This window comes from Balaenoptera musculus, chromosome 13 (assembly GCF_009873245.2).
Source record: "Balaenoptera musculus isolate JJ_BM4_2016_0621 chromosome 13, mBalMus1.pri.v3, whole genome shotgun sequence".
Classification (NCBI taxonomy): Eukaryota; Metazoa; Chordata; class Mammalia; order Artiodactyla; family Balaenopteridae; genus Balaenoptera; species Balaenoptera musculus.
Genome location: NC_045797.1, coordinates 44702497 through 44721572, shown reverse-complemented (window position 1 = coordinate 44721572; position 19076 = coordinate 44702497). Strand labels below are relative to the sequence as shown.

The 19076-nt window shown below is 37.6% G+C and overlaps 2 protein-coding genes across 2 annotated transcripts in view; one reads left to right on the top strand and one right to left on the bottom strand.

Annotated features, from left to right (window-relative positions):
- TSPYL6 (TSPY like 6) overlaps nt 1-14573 on the bottom strand; it is a 47562-nt gene extending 32989 nt beyond the window's left edge. Inside the window, 2 exon segments of the mRNA XM_036873732.1 lie at nt 2807-3099; nt 14514-14573. Coding sequence (XP_036729627.1) covers nt 2807-3099; nt 14514-14573 — 353 coding nt within the window.
- Nucleotides 1-17316, top strand: part of ACYP2 (acylphosphatase 2) — a 176420-nt gene extending 159104 nt beyond the window's left edge. The window contains exon 4 of the mRNA XM_036874057.1: nt 16695-17316. Coding sequence (XP_036729952.1) covers nt 16695-16809 — 115 coding nt within the window. The 3' untranslated portion in view covers nt 16810-17316. The remainder of the gene's footprint in view (nt 1-16694) is intronic.
- Nucleotides 17317-19076: the final 1760 nt, after the last annotated feature.

Here is a 19076-nt window from a genome sequence, read left to right as displayed (position 1 = left end):
ACTAAAAGTATAAAGCTGGTAGGAAAGATGATTTGCTTTTACACAAATTTGTTCAACAACTACCTATTCCAGAATATGTGTATCAAATGAGGATTTATACTTCCATTATCTCAGGCTTTTAATGAGTTCTAATAAAAACCCATTTGTGCTGTTCAGATTATACTCCTCTCCAAATGGACGACTTGTCATCATCTGATATTTTATGCTGATTTGAGTACTTTTATATGATGGGCCTAAAATAAAACAAAAACCTTCTCAATACATAAAATCATGTACAAATGGGAGACGTCTTGAGCTAGAATATCTAAAATCTTTTTTAAAAGGTTAAAAAGCAATGCTTACTTAGTGTATGGTAACAGTCAATAACTATTTGTTGAATGAATGTGTAAATAAATAAATGGTATATTCTCCTATAATTTTTCAACTATATATTGTGGTGATTTTAAAACAAGTCCACAAATTCTTTGACACTCCTCTCACTAAAAGTGGGGTCTAATTCCCATCCCCCTGAATAGGGACCAGTTTTAGTGACTGGCTTTTAACAGATAGAATGCAGTGGACCTGACCCTGAGAGTCTTCCAAGACTAGGTTAGAATATACAGCATGCACGGCAGGGGTGAGTTCTCCCCGCTAAGCTCTGTCCACATTGTAGACTTGTAAGCAGGATAAATATTAAGTCTCTAGGTTTGAGGGTAGCAACCACAGTAATGGGAACATTCCCTAATTGGAGCATCGGCTATATGTTGCCATGAGATTATTATTGCTTGATCGCCATGGAGAACATTATGATCCTTTAGCACATTCCCATTCTAGCTAATTCTCTCTGTGGCGAGGGGCATTCTTGCAGTCACCTACTACTCCAGTAGCCACTGGGTAGAACAGCCTTCATTTCCTTTACCTTTCCTAAATCTAGGGGAAAATATCAGAAATGTTGCCTTCTAAACTTGAAACAAGTAAAATCACCTCTTTCAAAGCAAACTGCTTTAAGATGGGGTTTGTATACATGATATAATAAGTGATAGGTTTTTCCTTGTCTCTGCCCTAAAAACAAGGACGTACTGGAATATGTTTCAGTATAATCAGAGAGTATCCTCAGGACAGGAACAAAGTAACTGTAAAGAAAACCACAGCCTCATTAACCTGTGTGAGGCAGTGATGTGGTAAGTGAAAAATGGTGGGTGGTGTAGAGTTTTTTCAAGGTGATCGATACAACCATTTCAGTGTTTTCTAGGGAAGAAGGTTTTATCATTATATATTTTCTAGGCCAAAATATGCCTAAACTGGAGAAAGAACAATCTATTGTAATTCTGTCTCATTAGCGTGCTTCCCCAATTGGAAAATTCTTGTATAGATGGATGATATATTTGACAAATAGAGCACCCAATATAAATGAATACATGGTATTGTATTTTTATAAATTGATCTCCTATGAATTTGGTTAGTATGCATTTGTTCCCCTGAACTTGATCATTTCAGAGAAAGCTTTTAATATCAATTTCCTAGACCACTGAAGACCACTGGCATCTCCACCAATGTAATGATGCCTCATAGGATTCTATAGGAAGCTGCTAGCTAGTTTCTTTCTTTCTTTGATGTAAGTTTAGCTACAGCAGGAAATGGTGTGTGATTAGAAGAGGCTCCCAAACATAAGTCCTCATCTGGATGACTGCCAGATCAAATAGTACTTTCTAGACCCAGTGTCAGGGAGTCTGGTTTCTTCCACAGCAGGACCCATCTTCTGGCTTTAGCTTCATAGTTATAACTTCTGAGACCTCAGACTTTTAATTCTATTCAAATGTAAACATACCACTCTGGTGAGTTTAGATTTACATGCCTAGTTTGAATGGCCTCATCTGCAAGTCATTTGGAAAACTAAATATGACAGCCGTTTACTATATAAGTAGCTTTCAATTCAAAAGAGGGAGATGTAATTAATTAAACTGCATTCTGATTCTAGTACTACACATTCTTTAATCATTTTATTAATCACTTCAGAGAAATCAAGCAATTTTAAAATGCAATATTAAAATTATGTAGAATTTTACCTTAGAAGAGGGGGAATCATTACATCTGTCAACGTCTTCCATTAAATCCTTTTCTTTCTTCTCCCTTTTAGCCTCTTATCCTTCCCTCTTTCACTTTGTCACCTCCCACTAGATAGGTAACTTGGATATACAGATGATGTCCTTTTATTTGTCTAAGATTAATCCAGCTGTTAATAAATTAGATTTTTTTATGAAAAATAAAACAGCTTTAAGTCATCCTACAAGCATATACTATTTAAATTTGTTATCAGGGCGACACCGCTTATGAGCTGAAATGGCCTTCTTACCTCCTATCATGAACCTCTCTATGAACTGAGTCACATGCTTACATTTAAAGATAAAACACCCTCCTAGGGGAAAACGAGAATGTAAAAATAATTTTTTTTTTAAACCCTGGGAAGTTCAAAAAGATAAGCCATTTCCCTGAGACATCTCCACAAAGAAGAGTTTCACTATTTTGATTTCCTGTTAGATATTTAAAGGTATTCTGAAAGCCCCCATCTTCAGGGTTAACATCTAAGTGCAGTAAGCTCTGTCACAGACGGTCCCTTTAAAACGCAGCCCAACGGTCTTCCATTAACATTTAATTTTTCTGATTTTCCACCTATCAAATCTCCTGCTTGATCAGTGGTACTTGGGTCATTAGCTGCCTCTCCATTCTACCTTCGAACTATTCTTTTGATCCAATTCCGCACAAATTATTTCAAAGTGACTGTCAGGGAGACGCTTTGTGAGTTCGTCTTTAAAGTCAGTGCAGGCACCTCTGGGCTGGCGGGCCTGGGAGAGCCGAGGCCCCCGCTCCTCCAGCAGCCGCAGCAAAGCGCTGCCCGCGGCGCTCCATCAGCACCACGCTCGCCGGAGGCTGCAGCCGGGTGGGTGCCCGCAGCGCCCACCCCGCGCTCAGCGGAGCATCCAGCCCGAAGCTGCCCTTGCCTGGGGGTGGCGGCTGAGAGTTCTCTGTCCGGTTGTTCAAGGCCCGGGTCAGGACGGCGGCCACGGAGACGGCTGCCCTGTAGATACATGTTTTTGTGACCTCAGAACGATGCGTGTCTCGCTGTAATGGAAAAGGTATCTAGCAAAGTCGGTTGTAAAACAAAACTCTATAAGTAAATCTCCATATCCCTGTCCAATAATTTCCTTTATAAAAACCAAGGAAACAGCATCAAGGAGAAAAAGAAAAAAGCAAAACACAATCCTCACAGCTTTATATGTTTAAACCTCACTTTGTTCCCAACATGACCTGAAGTGATTTGTAAGGCTATGTAAAACCGTAACAAGAGAGCGTACATTTACAAGTGGAAAAGGATAAAAAACAAGGGTGGAGACATAAAATAGAGCCAGGAACTAGGCTTTAAAAAATGTCTGAAATAATGGCCTCTGCTCTGGGCGGGTCACAATTTGGCTCTAAACTATCTAGTAGCCCTTTGTCAGCTAATGGCATCACCCCAACAATTCAATTTGCTTATGAGCATTTTGGGGGAGGTGGAGAGAGAGGTCAGGGTGAGGGGTGAAAATACAGGCGAGTCTGGCCAACTCCCTTCTCATTTGGCTCCATGTAGGAGTAGATTTTAACATATCGGGAACAGAAAACATCCTAGACCGTGTGTCCTTAAAGCAATCCTCCTTGACTATTGTTCTTCTGAGGCAAGGCGCTTGTAAATACTGGAAGGCATTGAATTCAGAGCAGAGGCAGGCTTGGCATGCCAAAAACAGAACCTTAAAGTTGTGTAAAGCTGCTGTGTCTCTCCTCTCCTCCACAGTCAGACAGCTCAAGAGATTGATCTGTTCTTGCTGTCTTCATTTCTTCACTTCCCCCTCACTCCTAAAACCATTCTAATCCGGATTCTACCCCCCACCACGTCACTGAATCTGATCTTGCAAAGGTCTCCAAAGTATCCTTCAGTTCATCTTTTATTTGGGTCTCAGGAGCATTTGGAAGTTGACGTCTCTCTCCTTCTTAAAAATATTCTTTGTACTTAGTTTTCCTAATGTTGCAGGAAGGGGAATCCCTTTCAGGGTCCAAGAGTGGGCCCTTGTCTAACACTGGGAAATGAATTGTCTGAGGAGACACACGTGCTGACAAAGCAAGAGACTTTATTGGCAAGGGGCACCTGGGCAGAGAGCAGCAGCCTAAGGGAACCCAGGAGAACTGCTCTGCCACGTGGCTCACAGTCTCAGGTTTTATGGTAATGGGGTTAGTTTCCCAGTTGTCTCTGGCCAATCATCTTGCTTGGCTCATAATTGGTCTGACTCAGGGTCCTTCCTGGTGGCGTGCGCATCTCTCAGACAAGATGGGTTCCAGCGAGAAGGATTCTGGGTGGTTGGTAGGATATATTATTGGCTGGCGTCTCCTCCCTCCTTTTGTCCCCTCCCAGATTCTCCCAGTTAGTTTTTGGTGACAGCACCACATTCCTTATCAGGACCTCCTGTTGTGAGACAACTCATGCAAGTGGTTATCATTGTGCCTGGCCAAGGCGGACCGTTTCCGTCAACAGTTCCCTAACACTAACACCACGCTTCGTGGTTATTTCCCTCTTCTCTGGTCATTCCTTCTACCCCTCCTCCATCTACTTCTCTTTTCCACCTGACCCTTCAATGTTGGTGTTCCTTGGGATTCTGTTCTAGTGCTGAAAAGAACTCCAGATCTGAGAGAGTTCACGAAAGTATTGCTGTCATACAGACCAGCAAAAATAATATTTCTCATCTTTTGTATCCCATAGTGTAGAGTTTCACGAAGTTCTTGTTAACCAAATAGCAGTGGTAGACATGGTATGTTGCCTTGCTCAACCTCTGTTCCAAATGCCTTCTGGTGCCTTTCCTTTACTGCAGACTCTGGAGAGCTAGGAGCTATGTTTCTCAGACTCCCTTGAAGCTAGAGTTTCAAATGTGATTTTGGTTTCATCAATCAGAAGTCCTCGTGTGAAATTTGAATTTGGAACTGAATTGGGTGGGGAGAGAAGCAGTGGGATCTGAGTCATCCATTTAGCAGGTGAGGATCTAGCAAACATTACAAGGCTCTGGAGCCAACAATTCTGGTAGGGCCTTCATGACTCCTGGACTGCAGTTGGGGTAGTGTGTTCATAAATGCAGCGATTTTGGTGGCAGCCTCCTGACTTCTAGCAGCTCCCTTAATGGGCCTATCAGAAGAAAAAAATTGTCCACGGTTTGGAAATGGAGATTAGGGGCTGTCTTTCAGGGAAGGTGCTGGGTATTGTCTAGTGGAGCTTTATGGAATTTTCAGGTGCTATACAAATGTTCACTTGATTGATTTTCTGTTGACCAGGTTATTTTACAACTCTGTAAGGTAGAAAGTTACTTGTAACAAACTACAGAAATGCAAACACTTCTTGTCCATAGCAAAGCAAATTAGTTTTTCTCTGATAGATATACAATCAGCTTTTGCCCTGAAAAAAAGATAATCCCAAACATTACTTTTTCATTGCCCTTGGAGTACACTAATGTAGGAACCACTAGCCACATGTGGCTGTTGGGCACTTTAACATGGCACGTTTGAATTGAGATGTGTTGTAAGTGTAAGATACACACAGATTTCAAAGACTCGATATAAAAGTGTGTAAAATAGCGTGTTCATTTTATTTATTGTTTATATAGATTATATCTTAATATTTTGGATATATTGGACTAAAAATATGTTGTTTAAATTAATTTACCTATTTATTTTTACTTTTAATGTGGGTCCTAGAAAATTTTTAATTATACATGAGGCCCACATTACAAGGCTGTTGGACAGTGCTGCCTTGTAGAATTTTAACCAATTTTGCATCTATTAGCAAGTTGAGTTCAGCATTCCTGATTGTATGCATGAATATATACGTGTGTGTGCCTAAATTCTCCTTTGAACCAGACGTAACATCTTCCAGGTTCCCTCATTAATTAATGTGTTGAATAGAAATCTTTGACACATGTCATATTGTATTTGCATGAGAATCACAGTTTTAACATTTTATACTTTAGCAGCCAATTCTACAGAGTTGCTCCAACAGGGCCATCCAAATCTGTTCTTCCAGCCCTTCCAGTGATTTTGTAAGGACCTACTTCGCTATATTAAATTCCATTGTAAAATAGCTAAGGTGGTTTTCATTACCTGCTACTGTACCCTGTCTGATGCAATAGCTAAAAATTATTGAGTGTTTACTATTCTCTAGATATTGTGTAAAATGCTTTACACAGATTCTCTCGTTTAATCTTCATAACAGCTCTCTGGGGTAGGCTATATACTCTCCTTTTTTACAGATGAGGCACTGAGAGTTTAAGAAAGTTGCCCAAGATGACCAGTTAAGAAGTGGTAACTGGATTCACATCCAAGCAGAATGACCCGAAAGTCCACTCCATTACCACTGTGCTGCCAGCATTTATTTTCTTTCTACAAGATGAAACAGAAGAGCATATCTGTCACTTTGTTGACCTGGAAACGGTGGTGTGGCAGAGAAGCTAGAGGTTTCAATCATGCCTTCACTTCTTCTGCCTTCTCTGCATCCAGGCCCTTGATTCAGATTGGCTGGTTCTCAGAATCTCAGACATAGCTCATGCCTGGGTAGTTCTTCCAGACTCTCCCCCAGATGAGGAGGTTGAGTGACATGCTATTTCCCACTGCAGCTGAGAAGCAACTCCACCAAGAACAAGAGGTTTTACTAGTGGAATTGCATTGAAGTGTGTGACTTGGAGGCTCACAGGGCTTGCTAAGCAGGCTGTCCATCATCTTTGGCAAAGGTAGAGAACAATTATGCTATAATAACTGCTTTTAAGGGCCTGCTGGGTGTCAGACATCGCATTAGGCAATTTATATACGTTCTCTTTAATCCTTTCAATAACTCAGTGAAGTGAGTATTATTATCCTGTTTTAAAGATGAGGAATCTGGTCTCAGCTTAATTATGGATATCCTAGGATTCCCTTTATAATCACTGAACTCTTCACTAATCATGGGCTACATATCTAACAGAAACTTTAGACATTATATCAAAATACATTCAAAATGCTTGTATTGATAATAAAGAAGTATATGATATTATTTGTCCACATGTAACTAAATAAGGAAACTTGCTAAAGAAAGGAGAACAGCAAAAATATTATATGCTATCCTTTCATTATTAATGCTAATTTGAAAGCTTGAAATGAGCAGACAACTCAATATTTTCCAACATGCATCACGTTAGCTTTTAATTCATTAGCTGTCTTTTCCTACTGTCTGCTTTCTTGCTGTGGTCTGCATTTTATACTGGTGCTACAGAGCTATGTGAAAGGATTATGCTGCCCCACTTTAGTCCCAGGAAATAGAACTGCTATGAATTATTAATAGTATTGGCTTTCTAATGCTTTAATTTCACCTCTTTGTTTCGGAGAAGGATATTAGTTAAATGGGATTTTTTTTTTTTTTTTTACTACTCCAGGAGCTTACTACATTTTGTAGGAAATGCTGACTTGAGTTATAGAAAAGATGGCCTTATGTTGATTTCCACCTCTACCTGTGATGGATCCTCCAACCATTCCATTCCTCTGTATCCTTGGTCAGTGATAGGCTAATAGGGAAGTTTTCAAACTGTGCTCTTCAGAGCCCTTGGGATTCCCCAGTGGTTCTCGAGGTGCAGCTGGCAGAGAGAAAGGCCTGGGGGGAAGATTCTGCACCCCCAGGCCCCAGCCATTCCCTTGTTCAGAGAAGCACTTCACTCCTGCTATAAGCAGTAAGCTTTTGTGCAAGATTATGTTGGAAGAAAGGTTTCTTTTCTTTAAAAAGGAGCTTAAAAATCCTGAATTAATACAGCAAATACAATAAATAGTAGGTGTCTGTACATCTTTGGGATACTAAGAAAAATGTCTAAGGATTTTTATTGGATAATCACAACATGTATGAGCATATACAACCAATTGTACGCTGAATTTGACCAAGGCGGCGGCATAGCAGGTGACTGGGTTTGCAGGATGGACTTGGCCCTCTCGTGGTGTTGGGATAGTCACCCTGAACTGAGTGAAGTTGGTTACTATGTTTATTTATGTAGTGAGTAAACGCACAATCACAAGAAATGCAGTAAAATCTGGGGGCTGGCAAAAATATTGATACATGGACAGATTCCCATGAACCACAGGCTTATATTCAGCTTATTAGGTCGATCCATAGGCTTCTAACTTTCTTTAAGAGACTGAATATTGTCATTATTTGAGTTATTTCATAGGGGACTTCCATCAGCAAAATATTTACTTATTTTCTGTAATAAGAGCAACCATTTCTTTACCTTTCAAAGAGTGGGGGGAAAAAAAACAGGAGGGTTTTGTTTTGTGTGAGGTAAAAATCAAAGAGTTAACAGGTCGTGCTCAGGGTTCCTTTCTGTGTGTGGACTGTGTAGACCCTAGAAATGCCCCTTCCTCTCATGCATGGAAGCTATAGACCTGAGGAGGGCAGGCAGATGACAAAGACTCCATTCATTCAGTAAATATGTATTGAGTGCCCATTATCACTGGGCATCATGCTAGATGTTGTGGATACAATAGTAAGACTCTGACCCTGCCTTCTTAGAATTTGCATTCTAATGTGGAGGAGGCACGTAGTGAATACATAAACAATCATATAAACATAGCAATTATAGAATGTGGCAATTCCCATGATATACACAATAGCATGGGAGTGGGGCCCTTTTTAGATAGGGGCAGTCAAAGTAAGGTCTCTGAGAGGGCAAAAACCTCAGTGCATTTTAGAAGGCCACAGCTGGCCTCTTTGCTGGCTGCGAAGGCCATAAATGTGTGGCACTTACTGTACTTGACAGCTAAATGAGTGCCATCTGCACCCACGAATTAGAGACAATGCTGTGGAAACCCTGAGGGGACCAATAGTTGCTGAGTCTCTGAACAGGAACAGAAAAACACAGCACAATTAATTTATTAAATGAAGAGATTTTTTCCTTGGTCACTTAACATTTATCAGCACTGTGTTTTATTCATTTCTTTTTAATTCAAAGATGGCCTGAAGAATACTTAAAAGTAATATGTGCAAGATCATTGTCCTTTGCCATTCCATAAAAAATTGTTCTCACAACTGTGTACAGTTCTCATCAACCATGTAAGAAATGTATCCATAATGGAATTCCTGTTTCTGTTATTTCTTTATAATTGTTAACGGCAACATGATTTTGGTAAGAGAATTAAACCTTACAAAAATTAGTTTTATTTTCAAAATTTCTACATAAGGCATTTATATTAGAGTGAAGGGAGAACGTGGTTGTCAAGTAACATGACTTCTGTCAATAGAATTTTCCAGTTTACATTCTCATTCTTTCATTTTTATTCATTGAACCTTCTTATTGTTTTTTAAAGCCTACCAGCGGATCATGTTGCTTAAATAAAAATACCTGAAAGATATATGCACACAAAGCAGACTCAGATTTACAGCAGAAATAATGGGCTTGAGTCTTGTTTGAGAAAATATAATTCACCCATCCATCCAACCATCCATTCAATATTTATTGAGTCTATGAAACTGATAGGTAAAATATGCTGGAGTTAAGAGCGTGTATTAGTGTATTATGATCGTGTTGGGCGCACAGAGTTCATGATTCAATCTTTCTCTGCATAGTTACTGTAGCAATTCTCTGAAAGGCATGTAAGTAGCCAACATGTGGCTAGAGAGGCTAAAATACAGAGCAATTTGAAATTATCCACTGTGTTAAAAATTGACTAACAGAATAAATTCTGGAAAAATACATGGGGTGGTTTACCTAGGCAACCACAAAGAAAAGAAAAGAGAAACTATTATATCACCAAGGAAGTTCAGTAAGCCATCTGATTACAATATGAGAAATCACTAGTTTCTCTGTATACCAGTTTAAAAACATGATGATTAAAAAGCATCTTGTTCAAAACAGGAAGAAAAATAGAACATATCCAAGTATAAACTTACCAAGAAATATACAGGACCTGAATTTAAGCAAACAAAATTTTAATGAGGAACATAAAGACTTGAACAAAAGTAGACAGAATTGTTACTTTTTTTAATACAGGTTTCTTGAAGTTTAATAATTTTTCGAAGTAATTCAAGAAGATCAGTCAAGAGAATGTATTTCTTTTTTCACAAAAGACATAGTTTGGTTTAATTCACTGTAATTGGTTTCTAAGTGGGTTTTTAAAAATAATTTACATAGATTTCTTTTTTGTCTTGCTTTATGAGAAATACTGATCAGCATATTGCTTCTTTGAAAAGAGGAGTCAAATCACCCAATTCTTTGTGAGAAATAAATAAAAATTAATTATTGACTTCACTTTATTCATAATCAATACTCTTCATAAATACTTTTTATTCATAAATATTCATGAAAAAGTAAAAGCAATATTGAATAATTTAAATACATATAACTTTAAAATTATTTTTAAATTTTTATTTTATATTGGAGTAGAGTTGATTAACAATGTTGTGTTAGTTTCAGGTATACAGCAACGTGATTCAGTTGTACATCTACATGTATCTATTCTTTTTCAAATTTTTTTCCCATTTAGGTTATTACAGAAGACTGAGCAGAGTTCCCTATGCTATACAGTAGGTCCTTGTTGGTCATCTATTTTAAATATAGCAGTGTGTATATGTCAATCCCAACCTCCCAGTTTTACCTTTTCCCTTTGGTAACCATAAGTTTGTTTTCTAAGTCTGTGAGTCTATTTCTGTTTTGTAAGTAAGTTCATTTGTATCATTTTTTTTTTAGATTCCACATATAAGTGATATCATATGATATTTATCTTTCTCTGTCTCACTTACTTCACTTAGTATGACAATCTCCAGGTCCAACCATGTTACTGCAAATGCATTATTTCATTCTTTTAATGGCTGAGTAATAATATTCCATTGTATATATGTACCACATCTTCTTTATCCATTCATCTTTTGATGGACATTTAGGTTGCTTCCATGTCTTGGCTATCATAGACAGTGCTGCAGTGAACATTGGAGTGCATGTATCCTTTCAAACCATGTTTCTCTCTGGATATATGCCCAGGAGGGGGATTGCTGGATCATATGGTACCTCTATCTCTAGTTTTTTAAGGAACGTCCATACTGTTCTCCATAGTGGATGTACCGATTTACATTCCCACCAACAGTGAACCTCACTTTTCCCCACACCTTCTCCAGCATTTATTGTTTGTAGACTTTTTGATGATGTCCATTCTCACCATTGTGAGGTGATATCTCATTATAGTTTTGATTTGCATTTCTCTAATAATTAGTGATGTTGAGCATCTTTTCATGTGCCTCTTGTTCATTTGTATGTCTTCTTTGGAGAAATGTCTATTTAGATCTTCTGCCTATTTTTTGATTGGGTTGTTTGTTTTTTTGATGTTGAGCTGCATGAGCTGTTTGCAGATTTTGGAGATTAATCCCTTGTCAGTCGCATCATTTTCAAATATTTTCTCGCATTCTGTGGGTTGTCTTTTCATTTTGTTTATGGTTTCCTTTGCTGTGCAAAAGCTTTGGAGTTTAATTAGGTCCCATTTGTTTATTTTTGTTTTTATTTCCATTACTCTAGGAGATGTATCAAAAAAGATATTGCTGTGATTTATGTCAAAGAGTGCTTTTCCTATGTTTTCCTCTAAGAGTTTATAGTATCAGTTCTTACATTTAGGTCTTTAATCCATTTTGAGTTTATTTTTGTGTATGGTGTTAAAGAACGTTCTAATTTCATTTTTTTGCAAGTAGCTGTCCAGTTTTCCCAGCACCACTTATTGAAGAGACTGTCTTTCCTCCATTGTACAGTCTTGCCTCCTTTATTGTAGATTAATTGACCATAGGTGTGTGGGTTTATTTCTGGGCTTTCTATCCTGTTCCATTGATCTATATTTCTGTTTTTGTGCCAGTACCATACTGTCTTGATGGCTGTAGCTTTGTAGTATAGTCTGAAGTCCGGGAGCCTGATTCCTCTGGCTCCATTTTTCTTTCTCAAGATTGCTTTGGCTATTCGGGGTCTTCTGTGTCTCCATACAAATTAAGATTTTTTTGTTCTAATTCTGTGAAAAATGCCATTGGTAATTTGATAGGGTTTGCACTGAATCTTTACATTGCCTTGGGTAGTAAAGTCATTTTGACAATATTGATTCTTCCAGTCCAAGAAATGGTATAGCTTTCCATCTGTTTGTGTCATCTTTGATTTCTTTCATTAGTGTCTTATAGTTTTTGGAGAACAGGACTTTTGTATCCTTAGGTAGTTTATTCCTAGGTATTTTATTCTTTTTGAGGTGATGGTAAATGGGATTGTTTCTTTAATTTCTCTTTCTGATCTTTCGTTGTTAGTGTATAGGAATGCAAGAGATTTCTGTGCCTTAATTTTGTATCCTGCAACTTTACCAAATTCATTGATGAGCTCTAGTAGTTTTCTGGTAGCATCTTTAGGATTTTCTATGTATAGTATCATGTTGTCTGCAAACAGTGACAGTTTCACGTCTTTTCCAATTTGGATTCCCTTTATTTCTTTTTCTTCTCTGATTGCCATGGCCAGGACTTCCAAAACTATGTTGAATAAAAGTGGTGAAAGTGGACATCCTTGCATTGTTCCTGACCTTAGAGGAAATGCTTTCAGCTTTTCACCATTGAGAATGATGTTAGCTGTGGGGTTTTCCTATATGGCCTTTATTATGTTGAGATATGTTCCCTCTACGCCCACTTTCAGAAGAGTTTTTATCATAAATGGGTGTTGAATTTTGTCAAAAGCTTTATCTGCATCTATTGAGATGATCATATGGTTTTTCTTCTTCAATTTGTTAATATGGTGTATCACATTGATTGATTTGCATATATTGAAGAATCCTTGCATCCCTGGGATAAATCCCACTTGATCATGGTGTATGATCCTTTTAATGTATTGTTACATTCAGTTCACTAGTACTTTGTTGATGATTTTTGCATCTATGTTCATCAGTGGTATTGGCCTGTAATTTTTTTTTCTGGTATCTTTGTCTGGTTTTGGTATCAGGGTGATGATGGCCTCAGAATGAGTGGGAGTGTTCCTTCCTCTGCAATTTTTTGGAATAGTTTCAGAAGGATAGGTGTTAACTTTTCTCTGAATGTTTGATAGAATTCACCTGTGAAGCCATCTAGTCCTGGACTTTTGTTTGTTGGGAGTTTTTAAATCATGGTTTCAATTTCAGTACTTGTGATTGGTCTGTTCAGATTTTCTGTTTCTTCCTGGTTCAGTCTTGGGAGATTGTACCTTTCTAAGAATTTGTCCATTTCTTCTACATTGTCCATTTTATTGGCATATAGTTGCTTGTAGTAGTCTCTTATGATCCTTTGTATTTCTGTGGTGTCCACTGTAACTTCTTTTTCATTTCTAATTTTATTGATTTGAGTCCTCTCTTTTTTTCTTGATGAGTCAGGCTAAAGGTTTATCAATTTTGTTTATCTTTTCAAAGAACTAGATTTTAGTTTCATTGATCTTTTCTATTTTTTTGTCTCTATTTCATTTATTTCTGCTTTGATCTTTATGATTCCTTTCCTTTTACTAACTTTGGGTTTTGTTTGTTGTTCTTTCTCTAGTTGCTTTAGATGTAAGGTTAGGTTGAGGAAAGAACCTCATTTTAAATGTCTATGTATGCACTCCAGTATCTAGAATATACTTTGCATACAGTGCTACTTAAATACTTATTGAATTGAATTAATGGGTATTATTGGATTATGTGGTTCTTTTACACATTAAGGGGGAGTGGGAAAAAATATATATCTCATTCCAATCACATCCTCACTAATTAGATATAAATTTGTGTAAAAATTTGTGACTAGTTATTTTTTGGCTAGGAGAACTCTTATGTCTGCCATCTCCAGACCTGAGCCACCCCTATCAAGGGCAAGGGCAGCACATGAAGAGTGAGGTCTTAGGGCTTGCCAAGTGACAGATGACCAGAATACTCCTAGGTGAGTAGGCAGGTCAGGCAAGGCAGTTCCTAGCAACATGGATGGCATGTGTGTAGCCATGGCACAGAGTGGCCCTCCCCAACACACACACACACACACACACACACACACACACACAGTGTAAACAGAGCTGACTCACCTAACAGCATGACCATTCTCCTACCAGTGGTGTAAATTCCTCCTTGGCCATAGGTCTAGCCAGTGAAGAAGTTCTTGGTGGTGTTGAAGATCAACTACAGGTAGATAGTCAAGCTCTCAACTAGTTAAATACACAGAGCTCAGGTGGATTAGTCATTGCAGCTTTGATGTCCACTAGTCCAAGTCCTGGACTCACTGGTTCCAGTTCCTCTCTTATTCTCTCTGGAGCCAATTCAAATATGGCTTTCACTCCACCAAAACTGTTCTTGTCAAGGTCATCAGTGACCCCTGTGTTGCTAAACACAATGGTCAATTCTCAGTCCTCACCTTACTTGACCTGCCAGCAGTGTTGCGCCAGTTGATCTCTCCCTGTTCCCAGAGGGCTTCATTTGGCTCTTAGGACACAATGCTCTCCCAGTTTTTCTCCTACCTCACTGGATGCTTTCTTTTCCTTTGCTGGTTCTTCTTCTACTTCCTGAGCTCTTAACATTAGGATGCCCTACAGTGCAGTCTGTGGACCTCTTTCCTTTTCTATCTACATTCATTTTCTTGGTGATCCCATCCATTCTTATGGCTTTCAATGCTGTCTATCTACAGACAAATTCCAAATTTCATCTCTCCAGCCAGATTCATAGATCCAGCTGCCTACTCAACATCTCATTTCGATGTTTAACAGACATCTCAAATTATTTAACATTCCATAACTGAACTTCTGATCTTTCCCCCAAATCTGCTCTTCTCTCAGTCTCTCCATTTCAGTAAATGACAATTCCATCCTGTAGTTGTTTTTCAAACCAATTGTAGTTTTTCAAACCAGTAAAACCCCGGTGTCATCCTTCAGTCTCCTCTTTTTCTCACACCCACATCCAATCTGTCAGCAAATCTATTGACGATACCTTCACAGTATATCCAGAATCTGATCACTGTCACCACCACCACTGCTCCTACCCTGGGCAAGTTACTTAACTCTTCTGTGTCTCTTTCCTCATCAATAACTTAGGAGGACTAATGGACTATAGCTTACAGGGTTAATGTGTGGATTAAAGGAAATAGTATGTGTAAAGAATTTAGCACGGTGCTGAGCAAACAGGTAGTGCTTCATAAATGTTAGCTTTTATTACTATTGGCCTTTCTTTTCTAGAAGGTTTCAAGGAGATTTGACTGGTAATATTGAAGCCATCAGCCCTTTTCATAATAACTGAACTTCGTTCTTCAACACATGCAATTTTGATTTTTAAGATTTCAACTAAATGAGTTGAAGAAAAGAAAATGTTGCTGTGCTGATGGCTTAGCTTATGAAAAAGAACAAAAGTAAAAGTTCACCTTACCCAGAAAAATTGTCACAAATAAGAATCAAAAAGGGGGTTAAAACAAACTACTATTTGTAAAATAAATAAGATACAAGGATGTAATGTACAGCACAGGGAACATAGCCAATATTTTATAATAACTTTAAGTGGAGTGTAATCTATAAAAATATTGAATCACTATGTTGTACACCTGAAACTAATACAATATTGTAAATCTACTATACGACAATAATAGAGTTAAATAACACAAGGGCAGTTTTGAATCATTGTCATTCTTCTCCAGCCTGATTAAGAGTAATTTACAGCTAGTCAGACAACTTTAGCTTAGAAAATAGTCTTAATTCAAGGTTATGTGAGATTGTTACATATGATACTGCACAGCTGTATACAGCACTAGCTTCACAACCTCAAAGACTTTTGGGGATATGAGGAAACTTGTAGACTTTCTACAACTGGGATAACAGCCATCATTTGTATAAAACTGCCTCCTATTATTATTAACCTGTAGTCCCACTTAATCTGTCACTCCAACTAATTATTAGTAGGTAGAAAGATTCTGGAAAATCCTTAACAATATCTGAGGTATTAGCAATATTACAGTAATCTTGGAATTTACATGAAGCATCTCAGGTAAGTACCAAATGTATAAATTATCACTTATTAGTGATATCACGTATAAATTAGACACATGATATCACTAATAAGAAAAAACACTATATAAGCAGAAAAAGTTTCAGAACATTTACTCTGTCTCTTTAATGCACTTTGCTAATATATGTGGTAAGAAATGGTTTTTGAATAGATAAGAAAAATATTCATCTAATTTTAATGTTTAAATAAAGAATAAATGTGATTTTTCCATATTCTTTCATTCTTTCTCTCTCTCTCTCTCATTCTGCACATACATATATATAATCTACCATGTGCTGGGTAAGGAGAAAAACCCATGGTGCATTGTTTTTCTTCTTTATAAAAATATTTTTATCCTTTTGCATACAAGAGCTAGGTAGTAATGGCATCAGATGTTTTAAGAGGAGGGAAATAACCCCAATATAAAATCATCTGGAGTTGACTGTGCTTAATTTGTCATTAGCTTTTCTTTGTCCACATTTAATTATATGTTAAACTCTGTGGTATTCTGATATAAAATTTTTACATTGTACAAATCATGTATATATTTCACATTATATGCAAAAGTTACTTAGTAAACGTAAACTCCCATTATTACTCATCGTGAGATCATTTTAGCTAGTCCATATATACTTAAATGCTAATTTTTATTTATTTGTTTATTTTTGTAGGAAGTCCTGGCTGAGCAATGTTGGAAGTCCTAGTTCTCGCATTGATCGCACGAACTTTTCCAATGAAAAAACCATCTCTAAACTTGAATACTCTAATTTTAATATTCGATACTAATAGGAGAGAACTTAAAATTGTAATGCTTATACTGCACAAAAGACACTGTATTCTTAAGTCTATATATTACAATGATAGTAGCAGAGTAGGGTTAAAAAAAAGGAACTTTCTGTTCTGAAAGCTACAACATTATGTTACTAAAAATGTCTGACACTGAAATAGTTTTACTCAAATATGTTTTTAACAAGCCAAAACTTAGCATTCTAAAATTTAAAATGTCATTACAAAATATTTAATATGAATATTTTACTGTATTTAACTTGTCTCATGGAATCTTTAATTCTAATATTATGGCATACATGTTATTTGGCTGGACATAAAATAAAGTTAACCATTTAAAAATTATTTTTAGGTATAGTTGTCTGAATTGCATTCTAAAATCTCTGAATAATAATTTGTTGTTAAAGTTGAATAATTTGTTTAATAACAACAACAACAAAATAACCAGTAGTTAGATGATATAAATGTACATGATGATCAGCATAGCCCTAAAATCAATAAAGAGTTTCAAAAACTCTGGTTAAATGAGAACATGATTCAGTACTTCGGTTGGAAGTACTTAATGCTTTCTAGGAACTATATTGTTCTGCACAGTGAACAGATGAGTGAAGAGCCCACACTGGTAGTGTAGCAAGCTGCAAGGTTTATATCCACAACCAACCACCCACAATGGATGTCCTATGAACCAGAAAAGGAACTGAGAGTCTAAATAAATCCTACTATCCCCCAAACTTGGCCTATCATCTGGGGATTTTCACATACAGTTGATAATTAAGCAGCATAGTATTTTAAGGGGAAGGTTTATTTCTATACTACAGAATTATACTCTGGAAAATGGGAGACTTTAACTCAAAATACTGGGGAATTTCAAATGTTGTAGGTATATACTTACGTATTCCTTCAATGATTTACGAGTTTTTATAACAATGGAATCCATTAAAACAAAGGTTTACATGGAATTTTATACATAAAGCAAGTGGAAAAGGACTAGTATGATTGAAATGGGGGTCCGTGGAGCCCTGCACACTTGGTCTCAATTTTCCCTCCTGCATCTTGTCCTCAGCAATTGTCCAGTAATTTCAAATGCCTTGGGAATACAGGCTAGAAACCACCATTCTGTATCTATGGAGCAAATCTCTATTGCTACACTCCATGGCATAGAGAAAGAATTCAGGCCTCTCTTCTCTACCTGCTGCAAGATTAGAATTAAGGAGATGAAGCATGGGCTGACTTTTGTTCACTTGAATGGTTAATTCGATGATAATATTGATATCAAATGTATATAAGACAATACAATTCCAGGGAATGACATTTTTTTAAAACTTTCCAAATACACTTAAAGGAGTAAAGAACTTTCCTACATTTTTAATACCATCACCATGTAAAGGAGACTCAACTGTGTTATTCATTTGGGTTTTCCTCTCCCTGTATTTCCCCACTCCTGATTCAAGGAAGGTCGACAAGTCTTTGAGCTCCTTTACCTCAAGGAGGGTTTTGGTGCCAGATCCCCTGAAGACAACTTTCCTTCCAAGGTTTCATTTTAAAGGGGACATTATGCTGTGAGTTGAGGAGAAAGACAAACACTATGCCTTTAGCAGGTAAAAGAGAAGCAGAAGTGGCAAGAGCCAAGGGGACAACAAGATTATCCAAGACTTTGGAAAGGGACCAAAGGCAATGGATTTTCCAAGAGATGGAGAACTGCACCTTTCTCCCCAACAGCACCTCTGGGGGATGGCCAAATCTGAGAAGGAAACAGCTGTGGTCCACCCAGAGAAACTAGATCCCAGGCCCAGGGGCTTCCAGTCCTAGCAAGATTCCTATCCCCAAAAGTGCTGCAAAGCATCCTGACTACAAGGGACCATGGTGGCTTGGATGGTAGTCATGGTAACTGGTATGGACAAGAGACTAGAGAAGTCTTTCCTGAATGTTCTCTCTACATTAGGCCCTTTACATGATCCTTTTGAGAGAGGGTACAAAGCACCAGGGATGAAAGATTTAACTTCTCACCTCCCAGACAGGATGGGACTTGAAGCAGGCTCAATTTGACTTAGGGAAAAGAATTTCTTGCACAGTCAAGTTGAAAATAAAATCTGTATCTCTACACATAGGAAGGCTAAATGATTTTAGAAAAATACGATCTCAGAAGTGACACCAATATGTCACTTTATTACCCTGATTTCCTCTGGTAGTTCCCTTCCCCAATCTCTTTACAAGAAAATCACACTTTACTGGCACAATCTTCTAACTGCACAAAGTGAATCACGTTA